This window comes from Podarcis tiliguerta (genome assembly GCF_965153285.1).
Source record: "Podarcis tiliguerta genome assembly, chromosome: Z".
NCBI lineage: Eukaryota > Metazoa > Chordata > Lepidosauria > Squamata > Lacertidae > Podarcis > Podarcis tiliguerta.
In genome coordinates, this window is record NC_139553.1 from 22,797,579 (window position 1) to 22,813,105 (window position 15,527).

Consider the following 15,527-nt stretch of genomic DNA (forward strand, 5'->3'; position numbering starts at 1 on the left):
ATAGTGCAGAGGCATAATCATCATTATTAGCATCATAATTACTATTGCTAATGATTATTATCATTATTTGCACAAGCTTATATTTCTGATACTTTTCTTTTTCTGATCTTTTGGAGGTGGAAGCCATTTTTGTGTTAGCAAATTGGTGTGGAAATGGGATGAACTGAACTGATGGCCGGAAACATGAGAAACTGAGTGAACACAAAATGGACAGAGTCACCCATCCCTATAAACCCTCAATAAAAACACAGATTGTCCCTATGATTACGTGCCTTTCCATCTCTCTGACTCTCTTTATGCAGTCACGATTGAATTTTGTTTGCATTCTGCCATCTAGCTTGACCTCCATATATTTTGTTGTTGTACATCTGGATGTGAAACTCCAGGAATGGAAGCATGTCAAAAAACAATTGCTCTTGAATCACACCCATCTGCCAGCTTGTTTCTTCTGTATTTGGGGAGCCCACTAAGTATTGTTTAGTTTGCTATAATTGCTGTTGGTGTTCCAAGACACAGGACAATGTTTTAAGCAATTCCCTTTGTATTATAGTGAGAATCAGACAGCATCATTTTGAAGCCATCAGCTTGTACTCTGTGTCTGATGTATAAAAATAGCAGCAAGAAAAATACCTCAGAAATGCCAGAAAATATGAACAAATGGGGTTAGACCACATGGAACGAGGCATTAATAGCCATCTCAAGCAATCAGCCTTTCAATGTCTAGAAACCTTCTCCAAAACGTAAGAGCTACAATTACATATTTGAATACTCAGAAAGCTGAATGCTTGCGTTCACTACAGCTAGCTTATAAAAGGGACACCAAGAGGATTCTCATGACCCAGTAAACTATTCTGCGGGGGGTGAGCAAATCCAGTGGTACTCTCAAAGCTTCAAGAAAGTTTGTGAACTCGGGCCCCTCACAATAGGTTCCCTTCCATTCATGTATAAACACTCTCTCTCTCTCTGTCTCTCTCTCTCTCTCACACACACACACACACACATGTTTGCCCTGCCTACAATTTTTTTGTAAAGTTTCCAACTTCCTCAGTGAGTGTTGGCAGAAATTGGTCAGTGGGTGGACTAGGGGTAAGTCATGGTGTGTCAGAGGTGGGGCTGGTGATTTTTAGTAGAATAGGGATCTGTTGATCAGGTCTGGTGGATCAGGGTGTAGGGTTAATGGGGGAGGTATAATAGTCCCAAGAGGTGCTACACACATTGTGCAGAATGAGGTGGTAGAACTATTAGCTGTACCACTTCAGACTGTGGATTGCACTTTTGAACTCCCTTCCCCCCAACCCCCCCCCTTTCCTATTGATGGAAAACAAGCACCTCAGATAGATATTTTTTAACATAACTGCCTCCCTGATTTGCTCACTTATTATATGCAGGGTGCCATATGTGTGAGAAGATAGCTCAAAAGCATGACCTGCTCTGCACTCTAAAGCAACACACTTCAGAACTCTGCCACATCATTCTGGGTAATATTTAGAATTTGCATCTGTGGAGAAGTTTGCTTTTTGGCCATGTCATGGATCAGACCACTTGTGATGTGAGTTGTTTTTCCCTTACAGAAACAGATCTGAGTAAAAGAAAGAGATTGTAGTGGCTCACCTCCTGGCTTGGTGCAGGCACCCAACAGGTTGACGACATTCAGGTGGTGTCCAATATGAATAAGGATCTTCAGTTCAGACATCAAAGCCTTGCGCTCGTTGGTCGTTGAGCACTCTGCTTGAGATAAACAGGACAGAGCCATCTTGACACAACAGGATATTGTCAACGTGGGTGGAAAATCCTGTTTATACTCGAAACGGAAGCAAAACACCACCAACCACCATAGTAGAAAGGAAATGAATAAAGCCCTCCCAGGTTGCTTTGTGTGTGTGTGTGTGTGTGTGTGTGTGTGTGTGTGTGTTATTATTTATTCTCATTAGATTAGGAATGCCTTCCACCCAAACGTCCTGCCTTGGCCCTTACAACACCAAGTCCTCAGAGTTACTTCTCTTTTATCTGTGGGGTTGGGGTGTTGGTGGGGGGAGTTAACTGCCCTGCAGGAACTCTTCCTCTCCACATTTCCTGCTAGAGGTTGAAAGAGCTACAGCTGATGAAATGTCTCTGTGCTGCCAGTTACACGGAGAAGGGAGGCTTTTGAAGTTCTAAGAACATCTTCCCCAGTTGGCTGCCCTTCAGATGTTTTGGGCTGTAACTCCCATCATCCCCAGTCAGCACAAATGCTCCTGGGAGGGGCAGTCCAAAACGTGGAGCTATTCTTCTACTTCTTGTTATTATTTCAGTTTATTACTCGCCATTCACTATAAGGTCCCAGAGCAGTTTTCAATCATTTATATCACAATATTAAGTAACAGTGTAAAACAAATTACAGTCACAAGACTAGGGTAGGGCCTAGCAGGCACCAGGTTGGGAATCTGGACGACACCAGTTGGGGAAGGTTTTTCTAATACAGTGTATGCTAATAACCTGGCAGCACAAAGTATCATCATAAAACCACACAGCATCTTGCAAAAGACCCAAGTGGACTTTTAGGAAAGCTTTGTGGACCCTGGCTGTCAAGAATCCAGCGCCTTTCCCAGAGATGTTTCCTGCACAATCCACATGGATGGTGATTTGCAATATGACATTTTCCCACCTGTGCTCCACTGTGGGAACTGCCTCAAAAGCTGTTTGTTGTCAGAACTAACCCTTGAAGGAGACCTGAAAATGATGTGCAGCACAGTGCAATGGTGCCCATCCAGATAGCCTTAGGAGGAAGTTCAACATTTAAAGGGGTTGGGTGCCCAGGAGAGGAGGCAGAAGATTGCGATGGTTGAACTAGAGCAGCATTCCACAACTTGGTGCCCCTTCCCCGCTAGTCATTTTGGACTACAACTACCATCGGTCCCAGCCAGCATGGCCAATGGTCAGGGATGATGGGAGTTGTAGTTCAGGAACACCTGGACATCCACAGATTGGGGAAAGCTATACCAAGGTGTAGGGGGAGATTCTAAAGCAAAAGAGCACCGAACTAACACCAGAACTAGTGGATAGGGAATGAAAGAATCATTTGCATAATTAGGCAAATGCACAGCTCCAAAAATATTTAAAAGTGCAACTAAAATATTTTTATAATGTATAAGCTGACGGATGATTTGTTTGTTCATCAAGTTTCTGATATGTAAATGTCATTAGGAGGTACCATATGGCCCAAGGATAAGAAACACATTCCATTGTTTTAAACATGGTAAGCCTATTGCCCTTAATTTGCTCTTGGCACCACTCACTTTCAGGCCCCTGAACTTCTCTCCATCCCCAAGGGCTGGGATCAAAGCTTTATATCCCATTTCAGACAATCAAATTCCATTACGTTCTATGATCTCCTTCCCCCACAACCTAGTTTCTAGTGGAGGCTGTCACTCCATTTATGCTAGGAATTCAAGGCTGCATCGATGGCTGAGTGTAGAGTCCACATGTTATTCCCTCTGTGAAGACAGCCACTGTGCAGCTGACAAACTGTTCACATGAAGTAAGTCCACATTGTCTGTAGCCACTGACTTTCAAACCAGAAGTAGGAAAGCTTACAACAAAGGCGCTGGGGCTGTGCTGTCCAACTTGCTCAGTATTGTCAACACTGACTAGGAGTGACTATTTCAGGTTTCAGACCAGGAATCTCTTCCCAGCCCTACCTGGAGATGCCAGGGATTGAACCTGGGACCTGGGAGTGTAGGTAAATAATGCCTGGGTCATGCATATGGGGCACACCTCCAAAGGGAGTGGGGCGTGGCAGGAGCTGCTCTCTGCCCCCAGGTCAGTCTTGACCCAGGGAAGGCGGAGCCTCAGCTGGGTGCTTTGTAGCTGCTCTCCTTCCTGACCTGGGGAAGGAGGAGTTGTGGCTGGGTGTGCTGGACACCACAGCTGCTCTCTGCTTCTGGCTCAGGATTGTCCCTGGGAAGGGGGAGCTGCAGCTGGGCCCACCAGGCGGGAGCAGAACATGCAGAGGGTGATCTTCACGCTATGTGTTCTCCAGCCCCTGACGTTGGCAGGTGCAAGGGGGATCTTGGGAGGGCGCCTGGTTCGTGCCCCTGCCAGATTGTGCGCCAAGGGCCACGGCCCCCATGGCTCCTCCCATGCTATGTTGCTGCCTGGGACCTTTTACATGCAAATCCGATGTTCTGCCAATGAACTACAGCTCTTCCTCAAGTAGCTCTGGGATCAGATCTGTAGGCAAAAGGAATGGAAGAGTACCTCAGGTGCACATTTATTTGTTTGTTTGTTTGTTTTGTTCTAGCCGAACTCATTTTGAATGAATTACTTTCTGTCTCTCTCTTGTGCACCTTGAGTCTCCTCCCTCCCTTCTTACATCTGACGTCTTCCCACTTTTCTTCATGAAACAGCTCTGGAGCCAGAGGGTTGCATCCAATCTGTGCAGGCAGGGGACAGCTGGGTATATTTGCCCTGGGCCTCAGAGAGCTAAGCTAGCTGGGGGGCCCACCAGGGACCAGCTGCTTTTCTGTTTGATTTTATTTTAACAAGACCCCCACCCCAGGCCTCAGACAAGCTCTGCATGGGCCTGCAATGTAGAACTAAAGTCATTCAGCAGTAATAATCTTGCTGGTGCATATATCACACAAGACAATGCACAAGCAGGTTGCTGATAACGTTGCTGCACATCTGTGAAAAACGAGCTTCTTCTAGTGCTGCTCTTGCATTGATTCCTCTTTTGCGCAACATAAAAACAAGCAAGATTTGGATACAGCCCAGAGATATTGACGTGAGGGTTGGCCTAACTGTACAATCCGTCAAGGACAGCCAGAACCAAAATACAGTGGTGCCTCGCAAGACGAAAAGAATCCGTTCCGTGAGTCTTTTCGTCTTGCGAAGCAAGCCCATTAGCGGATTAGCGCTATTAGCGCTATTGGCAGTTTAAGGGCTATTAATGGCTTTTTAAGGATTAAGGGATTAGCGGTTTAGCTGCTAAAAGGCTATTAGCAGCTTAGCGCTTCAGAAAAAGGGGTTGGGGAGTGGAAAAAAACCTCAAAATTTTTCGTCATTTTCGTCTTGCGAAGCAAGCCCATAGGGAAATTTGTCTTGCGAAGCGCCTCTGAAAACGGAAAACCCTTTCGTCTTGCGGGTTTTCCGTCTTGCGAGGCATTCGTCTTGCGGGGCACCACTGTATATCAAATTTAATATATTTAAAGTCATTTCGTTATGTTAAATATTTATTTACATATTACCAAATAAGGATCGATAGTGCTGGTCAGTTTTCTAGGGGCCTTTGCACTTGCTGTTCAAAACACTAGAAGGCAAGCACTAGTTTGCATCTCACTGACCAAATGGGTAGTTTGCCAGATGGGTACAATTGCCCTCACAATTAGCTGACACTATACAAGTTAGAGGACTGCAGATGGATGTTTCCTCCAAAATCTCGCTGAATGTTCAAGGAAAGGTCCTGGGATCTCTCAGAGGGGCCTGCTCCATATTTGAGGTGACTCTCAGCAAAGCGACCTCTGTTGGGCCCTCTCATGTTGGTGGGACCCCAGCCTTGGGCTTCTCTGGTGGCAAGGGCAGTTTCCACCTTGTCTCAACACAATGTCATTCTGCCCTCCTGGAAGTTGCCATTTGATTTCTTACAGTGCAATTCTATATCAGAGGATTTATGGGAAATTTAAGATACAGCATACAGACCTATCCCTTCAGCCCCAGTGGCCCCAGTTGTGGTGCTGGGGTTCCAGCAGCTGTCCAGGAGTGCTGACCCCAGACCTGGTCCCTGGTGTGGACATCACCACACTGCATTTTCCCATCCCCTATTCCACATAATTCACAGACGGGGATGTGAAGACACACAATGCAGTGATGTCAGCACAAGGGTAAGGGAGAGGGAGGGAGGAAGTCAGTGCTAATCTGCTGTTTCCAGCCGTGGCTCCACGTTTCTGGTTATGCGGAGAAGGAGTGAAGAACAACACAGGGCTACCATTTTCAGCAGTGGTCCCATCATGTTGAAAATCAGCCAGCAACAGAGAACTGGTTGGCCATATGCTTTGGGAGAAGCCTTCTGAGATTCTAAGAGAAGTGTACCTTTAAGCATTTTAACAGCAACAGTTTTGCAGGTTGAAGATTTATCTATGCCAAAAGCAGATGCCTCCACCACTTTCCCAAAAGCACCATGACCCAGAGTTTTACCTAGAGAAGCAAGAGGAAAGAGTGAGCCAGGCAGAACCATCAACAGAAGCAAGGCTGTGTGTAGTATGTGCAAAGGGGAAAAAAACACTAGAACAAAACTATATCACGGTAACTTGAATTCTGCGCCAAGAAATACTGCATTCATCGACCTGAATAAATTATGCAAAACTGAACAGCTTTGCATAATCCCACTTATTCAGCACAGTTCATTTCACTTTTCCTTCTTCTGCTAATCATGGGGTAGAACCAGGATCTATGCAGGAAACAAACCCTCATCCCCAGGATTACCGTTTCAGGTAGAATCTTTGTAAATATAAGGGGGCTTTATTATTTTTAAACAAAAACTAAGAGTTTAAGGAAGCTGAATTCTGCTCTCAAGACCACAATCTGTGCCTTTTTTGCAACTGCACAGAATTGACATGCATACACACAGCCCTGGATACAAGAGAAACATGCACTGCTTGCTGTGCAAGAAGAGCAAAACATTGGAGTCTTGGTCACATGCAGCAGCCACCAGAAATCCATCAAAGGCCCATATCACTTCAGAATATGTGCATAAACTAAGCAAAGTTTATGGACATATGTAGTGCTTTTTTTCTTTTAAAAAATGTTTAGGGGTATGCGTCCCCCTGCGTCCCTCCAGAAAAAAAGCACTGGACATATGTGATGTAAGATTTTTTTCTATAAAAAAAATCATCAGAGGGAACATACATTGCAGAGGTAATAGACAGGGTAGGCGTTAGCTCTCAGGAGTGCAGTTATTCCAGAATTCAGGTTGCATTCAGACAACCTTGCAAAAAATGTGCTTTGTTAATTGTGAATTTTCCTACAGTGCAGATTGTTAAACTGGGATAAATTCTGAGGTCTGTTTTCCTCTACATTCACTGCACCACAAATTATTGCTCTCATGAAAAACCTGCAAGAAAAAGAATTGTCTGCTATGCCTCAGCTGAGGGCGCTTGCTTGATAGAGGCAATGACATTTCTTCTGCAGAGCTGAGTTTGAAGATGTTTCGAAGCATATTTCTATGGTGGCCTGCACATCCCCTGCTTTAATGAACCCATCAGTTCCTGCAAAGATGATGGACTAAATTGGGAGCCATCAAGTTGGTCAACATGCCTACCAGGAACAGTGGCTTCTAAAACAGAATCTGTAATTCAAGATTCCTCAATGAAAATACTAGTAATGTGGACAAGTTTCCTTGAAAGACAGCTTGCCTGCCTCTACCAACCCTCTTCCAAGACTCCTTAGCTGCGGAGGGGTGCATTCTTGGGTGTATATTGAATTACTTCAGAGCAATGAAAAGGCTTGACAGGTTTGGACTAGGTTTTGCATGGAACTCAGAGCACACTGTAGACCAAGTTTAGTCAACATGGTGCCCTCAATATGTTGTTGGACTGCAATTCCCATCAGCCCAGTCAGCATGTCAGGGATTATGTGAATTGTAGTCTAGCAATATCTGGAAGACACTGCATAGGCTATTCGTGCTTATATGATGGCCCGGTCAAATCCTTTTATACCATCTTGGGGTCCTGTAGCTGAAAAATCAATATGGAAAGCAGTTACATGAAGGGTGAAAATTTGAAAACCACTATACAAGAATATCATATCTAACCGAGGTATCAGCTGAAGGTAGATTGGGATCTAGCAGTAGGTATCTGAGTGATTTGCAGTAGGCTACCAAGCGTTTCTGACTCCCCATTACTTAACAGTGGCAACATGAAAAACGTCCCCCTTTTCTAAATTGTGCTGCTGAGATGGATAATCATAGTAGCATAAAATTGTGGAGTTGGAAGGGACATACCCCTTCCAATCTAGTCCAACCCCCTGCAATGTAAGGGTGAGGAGAAATGAAATGAGGAGCAAGGAAATCAGGAGAACATCTATGTTTTACGGGACTGTGAGGTCACTTCTGGTAGTGAAATAAAACCCCTGGGCTGAGCATGTGCTCAGAAGTATTTCCCTCACCCCTGGCCACCATTTTGCACACAGCTCTGACTGGTGGACCTTGGGGTCCTGGCAAAAGTGTGTCCTACAAGCATGAAATCTATCCACTCCTGACCTAGGCTGTGGTTCTCAGAATGCTCAAGCTCCTGCTTCTGAAGCTTGACATGATACACATCACTTACCCAGCCGCAGACGATCCCTTGGGAATTCCCACTTGCTGCTGTCATATGGGAGACGCTCACACTGCTCATCAAGTGGCATCTCCTCAGGATCCATTATGATTGACAAGTATCCTGTTTTAATATCTGTGGCATCTGGCTGCAAAGAACGGAGGTGGGGGGTGGGAATCCCCAGTTAATGTGGCAAATGGCTGCTGGATCCGAAACTAAAGGAGAGGGAGTCTAACAAAAGGAGCACACGACTGGTCCAAAATCTTGGCTTCGCTTCAGTTTGCGTTCTGCTCACATGAGCACAGACTTATAAATATAGATAGGCGTTCACTTAGTCACACCTGGCAAAGTTTAAATAAATACATCTCCAGGCAAGTAACCAGAGATGACTTTTTTAATATGCTCAATAAATATTAGATTAAATAACTGAGAAGGTTAAATATTTGAGATGATCATTAAATATTTAAGATAATGACAATAACAATGGTGATGATTAGAAATATATCATTTAATATATTATATACTATTAATAAATATTAAATAAAAAATATAGCAATTTTTTTTATTTAAAAAAACCCAATAAATATACTTAGCTGAAAAACCAATATTAGAATCATAGAACTGTGGAGTTGGAAAGGGCCCATAGGGGCATCAAGTCCAACACCCTGCAATTGATTTGTGGCACACATAAAGAAGCCATGCTGATTGCCAACCCAATGCATGCGAAAATAAAAATGTTTTAACCATGGCAGCTAGAAGTCAGTAAATTTGCCGCCAAGCAAATCTATCTGAGGAATGTATTTCATAAGTGTGCCACCACAGAAAAGGTCCTGTCCCAATCACCATCTGTCTGCTCTTGGGAGGTGTGAATATTGGGAGCTGTGTGTCAGATGGCGGTTTCAGAAAAGGGGCAGGTTCACAGGGGAATAGACAGCTCTTCTGATACTCTGACCCCAAACAAAAACCCAGACCAGGGGCAGGGAGCACTTCTCATCCCGATGACTGCATTCTGTAACAGGCACCCTGGGGGGGGGGGGAATGCCAGCAGGCTCTCACAAAAGTTGGAGGTTTCTACATGCACAGGCATCTCTCCATCACCAGAGTTGAAGGACATGTTCTTCTAGCTAGGCAAAAGCACTCAAGGAGGTCACAGAACAGTGCCAGTAAGGAGGATAGCCTAGGGATAATCTCAAGGGCCTGGTGGAGAGGGTTGGAGGGCTGTATTCCACCCCAAGGCCTGAGATTCCCCACCCCTGCCACAGATCATTATCTGCAGAATAGCTGCCTATTCCTGTTCTGGTATCTAAAAGAAAAGCCTGGAACATTTCAGAGATCCTCTTACTTTTCTCAGTTTCCGTATGAAGAGGGTGAGGAGGAGCCAGAAGAGGGTGGCTGCTAAACCAGTGCAAACCAAAATGATTACTTCAATGTTGGACTTTTCCTCGGAGCCTGGAAAAAGAAATACATGATTCACTTACAGCACAACCTTCCAGAAATCACACATGTGTTCAGACACAACGATCACCGCTGCAGGTAACTAAAAAGAACACCTTGTAAAATTAAAATGGTCATTGGTGTAGCAAACCAAGGGATTGATTTCAGATGGCTAGATTGGATGTTGCTTGGAGTCACTTTCATATAGTGGTGGAACCTTATATGGATTGGGAGCATGTAGGAAGGAAAAATCTTGGCAGGTGCCAATTTAAATTACTTCTCAGTTTGCAGGGAAAGTATGTGTGTTGGAGTACTAGGATTATTGATGACTACTAGGCGTGTGATGGCTGTACTCTGCCTCCACAGTTGGAGGTATCAAGTCTTCTGAATAGCAATTGCTGAAAACCACAGGAAGGGAGAGTGCTCTTGTGTTCAAATCCTGCTTGCTGGTTCCCCACAGGCATCTGTTTGGCCACTGTGAGAACAGGATGCTGGACTAGATGGGTCACAGGCCTGATCCAGTAGAGGCTCTTCCTATGTTCTTGGAAATGGAAACTAAGAGACACCACTTTGGGCCTCTGATACTGGCTGGGCCAGTATGTTGTAGGTTTCTGCATCACTAAGGGACAGCAGATGCTCTGTTGTATCCTATGGCTTCTGGGTCACCCTTCCAGGGGCCACAGGATTGCTTCCTAAATAAACCAATGGAGCAAGAAACAAAAGCAATGAAAAACAGCCCAATGAAGACTGGGCATGCTCAATAGCTACATTATGGAGGGCATGAGGGAGTAGAGTGATCCAGAACACCAGTGTGAGAATATGTGTGTTGGGTGGGGACGGACTGGAATACCTGGAGGAGAGCATATCTGGCTGGTACAAATGACCAGAAGCACTCCTGCTGGGAGGCAAGGATATTCCGCAACTTTTTGTTGCAGGCCCAGCTCATCCTCACTGCAGCTTATCTAGGGTATCTTTACAATGCTTGACTGAGCCTGTCAAAGGTTTTCCCCTCTTGCAATCTCACCTTCTATTTTAATAAACGCCTGGGTGCTGTCTTGGCCCATTTCATTGATGGCCTTGCACTTATAGTGACCCTCATCGTCCTTTTTCACTCGCTCAATCACCAGGGTGTTGTTTTCCATGGAAATTCCTGAGGGATGGATTGAAAAGTAGTTTTAGCACGTACTAGAGTGTTTTCATGGAAGCATTTTCAACATATAATTGGCATCTAGAGTTTGCTGGCAACATCACACAAAAGTGCCTGGCAGTGTAAAGGAACATGAAATCAAAGGGAGCTGCCTTATTCTGGGTCACACCATTGGACCATCTTGCTCAGGGCCGTCTGCTCTGACCGGCAGCAGCTGTCCAGCATCTCAGGAAGAGTTTTGCTCTCTCAGCTTTCTGAAACCTTGTTAACTGGATGTATTGGGTATAGGATCATATGAGGCCTGCTCTCCCCTCACCCCAACCCACAATTTGTACTACATCTAAGGCATAAAATAGGCCTCAGGCTTGCAGGAGCCTGCTGGAAAAAAAGCACCAAATTGAAGAAGAGAGCTCAGGAATTTGTTTTGAATCTCAAAATGAAACTGAGCTCCCAGTCCTTCCACACAAAAATCCATTCCAAGCTTTCTTCGTTTTGGCAGCATAATTTAGAGCAGCAGGGGAGTCATTTTGCTGCAGCTATGGTTAGAAAATTAGGATTCAGGAATTCTTTGCCAATCTATTGCAATCTGTATTGGATGTGAAATTGCTTTTATATGCAAAATTATTTTTAAATTGTTTTTATATATAGAATTGTTTTTTAATTGTTATTATAGTTTCTTTGTTTTTCTTGTTAAAATAACTCTGAGCTTTTTATAGGAAGTGATTTGCAAATAGGATTAAATAAATACAAAATAGTTGCCCCCCCCACCCATGCCTTAATAGAACTCAATGAAGGAATGGCTGTTCTAGAAGATGTAGTTTCAATGAAGGACCATTCTAAATAAGATGGGACAATATGTTTAGTCTGTCATACCTCAACATTTGGCCATATTTTATCATGACCAAGAAACAGAAGGTACAGACTACAGAGAGGGTTGTGGGCATGATTCTCAATGGCTGGAGTAAATGTCCGTTGTTATGAGAAGAGTGAATTTATGACTGTAACATGGTGTGAACCCTTCAGATATTTTGTTATATTAAGCGGTAGGTATTAAAATGTATGAAATGAAATTGGCAGGGCAGCTCCTGGAGACGCTGCTGCAGTGAGCACAAGTCTTCCCCTCCATCCGGACATTGGGTTGCCCCGGCCCCCACTTACAGGGATCATGCTGTGGGTGGGCCCCACTCTTCCAAATTTCCTTACATCAGGGAAGGCCTCTCTGTGTTCACATACTTCACTCTTTGTAGCGATGGAAGCTTTTTACAAGCACACTATGGAAAAGCCCATCGGCCTGTGCAGACACCAAGCAAAGCCTACTATCTTTAATTTCCCTGCTGATGCAGGGGATTTCTAAGTGAATCTGTTTTGCTAAGGAGGTATCATCACCAAGCAGGTAAAACCCACTGGGACTGAAGGGGGATAGGGTTTAGATCTGTAACGTGTCCTGCCTGTAAATACGGCTGTTGTTAACATAAGCTCTGCGTGCAAGTTTCCATGCAGAATGCTGAAATATTTACCCTGAGGTGTTCCCCCCCCCCCCACTCCAGATATTTTATTCATGTTTCCATTGGCTGGATGAGTTACATGCTTGTCCCTCTGGAATTATTTATGAAATTTCAGTAGCTGTAAAGGGTTTCTGCCCAGAACAGCCTAATCTGAATTATATATCCCTTTCTGCCTAACCCAAGAAGAAAAATTAAAGACACAGGGGCAGCCACTGATGAGGAGCAGAGAAAAATATGCATCTTTGCAAAACACAAATTAATCATGCCTTAGTTTGAGACATGGGTGGCAAATATCTCTAAAGGATGAATGTTCTAAGACCAACAGAGGCTGGTCTTAGAACCTTCACTACCCCTAAAAAACACATACCTTATTCCAGCCCTTGGACAAGTACTGAACAAATCTGGGAACTTTGGGGAACTGACTTTTTAAGGAAAGGGCTGGTGCTGTGATGTTTTCTTTGAAATAACCTGTATCCTTAAAATATGATAGGTAGATAGATGACAAATATAGATAGATAGATTTAATTCTATTAGCTTTTAATTGCTTTTTAATAATGGTTTTTCTGTTTTTTAGTTGTTTCTATCTTATCTGCAAGCTACCTTGAGTCCTGGTCTGGGGAAAATGTGGGATATAAATAAATAAAGTTTTCAGCCTCCACTGGAGAAAAGCTGACCCCTTCTCTGGGTTATGGTTGTGATGGATACCTCTCAGCTAGCAACTGTTACAACACACACACACACACACACACACAATCCCCAGAGCAGTGTTAATCTATAAAAAGAAGATTGTGAAAGGCAAATGGCCATATGTCTCCTTCTCTCATGCATCCACCCCTTTCTAAAGGTCAGGCAGACTAGCTGAAATGAAAGGGACAGTTAAGAATCGCTCGCCAATGCAGCATTTGAGTTACTTCTTAGTATATTCTGCACTGCATATGATATGGGACTTATCCATACTTCCATTTGCTTCATTGCCCCCCCCCCCCGGGAAAACCCAGTGTTTAGTGCTGAAACAGAACAACTGGCAACCAGGTTTTCCATGAATTTCCATCTTCTCCAATTTAGCACTAAAGACACGAGTTTTTCTGGATGAAAGTGGCAGGGCAGGGGCAAAGCCACGCATACCTGTACTTTCTAGGCATGAAACAAGTGGAAGTATAGACGAGCCGTAAGTTAAGTTCATGCCAGACTCATGAAGCCAGGATTTCTCAACAATCCGCCAGTATCAGGACAACAATACTATCTGAATTGAACTGAACAGGTGTTGGTTCCTGGATGTGGCCTGCACTATAACTAGCATGGTGAGCATCCCAGAACTATCACAATTGCACAGAAAACATTTCCTCATCTCAGACCAAGTGGACAAAAGAAGCAGAACATCAGGAGTAATATTAACTGTGTTGTCCAGCAGTTAAAAGAATGAAACCTGCTGTTCTGATTTCTTTCTTATATAGTGGTGGGGCTGGATAACTTTCTTTTTCTTTCTTTCTTTCTTTCTTTCTTTCTTTCTTTCTTTCTTTCTTTCTTTCTGGGGTCATATTGTCATGATTAAAATACACTTTGTATTTTTTACACATGGTTTTAGTAAGTTGCCAACCCTAATAAGCAAAAGCACTAAGGATGACTTGTATATTTGACAACCTAGTAATGTTTGCTAGAGACATTTATGCTTATGATATATCCCTGTATAATGCTTTATTAAAAAAAATGGATCAAATCTCTTTTTCCTACTCTATCCTTTTATTTTTCAAAGTTAAGCAAGCTATGTTTCTAACCCAGTTATGAGCTATGCAGAGCAGGATATTGCCTACACTGACTGGCAGCAGTTCTCCAGGTTTCAGATGTGAGTGTGTCTCTGATGTTAATCAAAGGAAAATACCACTACAGTAATCAAAGGTTGGAGAAACAGAGGCTCACCTGAAGCAGGAGTAATTGGATAGCCATTTTTCAGCCAAGCAATTGTGGGTTTGGGTGTCCCATTCACTTTGCACTCCAGAACAATTTTCCCACTAACATTAACTTCGAAGTCTGTGAAGTTCTCCATAATGTAAGGCACAGTCTTAACTGCAAATATAAAGAAGCAACGCTTTTAAGGACCACATATTCACCAAAGACCTGCATTTCCATCCTTATACCAACACACAGTCTCTAATGCATGGAAAGCAAAAAAAGAAAGGAAAGTGGAAAGGATACAGAAAGAGCACATCAATAAAAACATAGCACAGCTTTAAATCCAACCAAACTAGGAACGAACAGATGGATGAGGCTATCCTCCAAAATTCAGAGGAATATGGTATAATAGAAAGCAGCTCTCGTGGTTGCAGATAACATGGCTGAAGCATAATAATAATAATAATAATAATAAATTTTATTTATATCCCGCCCTCCCCAGCCGAAGCCGGGCTCAGGGCGGCTAACAACAGTAAAACAGCACAAACAACACTTTAAAATCATTCATTATAAAATTAATTAATTCAAGCCACTGGCAACCATTGGGCCAGAGCGCTGCGAAGATTGCCAATGGAGGGAGTCAGGCTGTGCCCTAGCCAAAGGCCTGGTGGAACAGTTCTGTCTTGCAGGCCCTGCGGAAAGATGTTAAGTCCCGCAGGGCCCTGGTCTCTTGTGACAGAGTGTTCCACCAGATCGGAGCCACGGCCGAAAAAGCCCTGGCTCTAGTTGAGGCCAGCCTAACTTCTCTGTGGCCTGGGACCTTCAAGATGTTTTTATTTGAAGACCGTAAGTTTCTCTGTGGGGCATACCAGGAGAGGCGGTCCCGTAGGTACGAGGGTCCTAGGCCGTATAGGGCTTTAAAGGTTAAAACCAGCACCTTAAACCTGATCCTGTACTCCACCGGGAGCCAGTGCAGCTGGTATAGCACCGGGTGAATGTGATCTCGCAGCGAAGACCCCGTAAGGAGTCTCGCTGCAGCATTCTGCACCCGCTGGAGTTTCTGGGTCAGTCTCAAGGGCAGCCCCACGTAGAGCGAGTTACAATAATCCAGTCTGGAGGTGACCGTCGCGTGGATCACAGTGGCTAGGTCAGGGCGAGAGAGGTAAGGAGCCAACTGCTTAGCTTGGCGGAGATGGAAAAATGCCGCCTTTGTTGTAGCTGCAATCTGCGCCTCCATTGAAAGGGAGGTGTCGAAGATTACAC

General features: G+C 44.1%; 2 protein-coding genes across 9 annotated transcripts in view; one reads left to right on the forward strand and one right to left on the reverse strand.

Annotated features, from left to right (window-relative positions):
- The window catches only part of LOC310669944 (craniofacial development protein 2-like), a gene marked incomplete at its 3' end in the record, with an annotated part of 710,849 nt that overhangs the window by 213,950 nt on the left and 481,372 nt on the right, over positions 1 to 15,527 (forward strand). The window lies entirely within an intron of this gene.
- LOC310669435 (vascular endothelial growth factor receptor kdr-like) overlaps positions 1 to 15,527 on the reverse strand; it is a 231,540-nt gene that overhangs the window by 43,472 nt on the left and 172,541 nt on the right. For 4 of the 8 annotated variants that reach the window (XM_083423419.1, XM_083423418.1, XM_083423422.1 and 1 more), the window contains 6 exons: positions 14,292 to 14,438; positions 10,747 to 10,872; positions 9,631 to 9,737; positions 8,301 to 8,436; positions 6,067 to 6,171; positions 1,612 to 1,725 (listed from right to left, as the gene is read on the reverse strand). In XM_083423419.1, coding sequence (XP_083279545.1) covers positions 1,612 to 1,725; positions 6,067 to 6,171; positions 8,301 to 8,436; positions 9,631 to 9,737; positions 10,747 to 10,872; positions 14,292 to 14,438 — 735 coding nt within the window. Of the gene's footprint in view, positions 1 to 1,611; positions 1,729 to 6,066; positions 6,172 to 8,300; positions 8,437 to 9,630; positions 9,738 to 10,746; positions 10,873 to 14,291; positions 14,439 to 15,527 lie in introns of all 8 variants that reach the window. The other 4 variants (XM_083423417.1, XM_083423420.1, XM_083423421.1 and 1 more) reach the window with 2 other exon arrangements.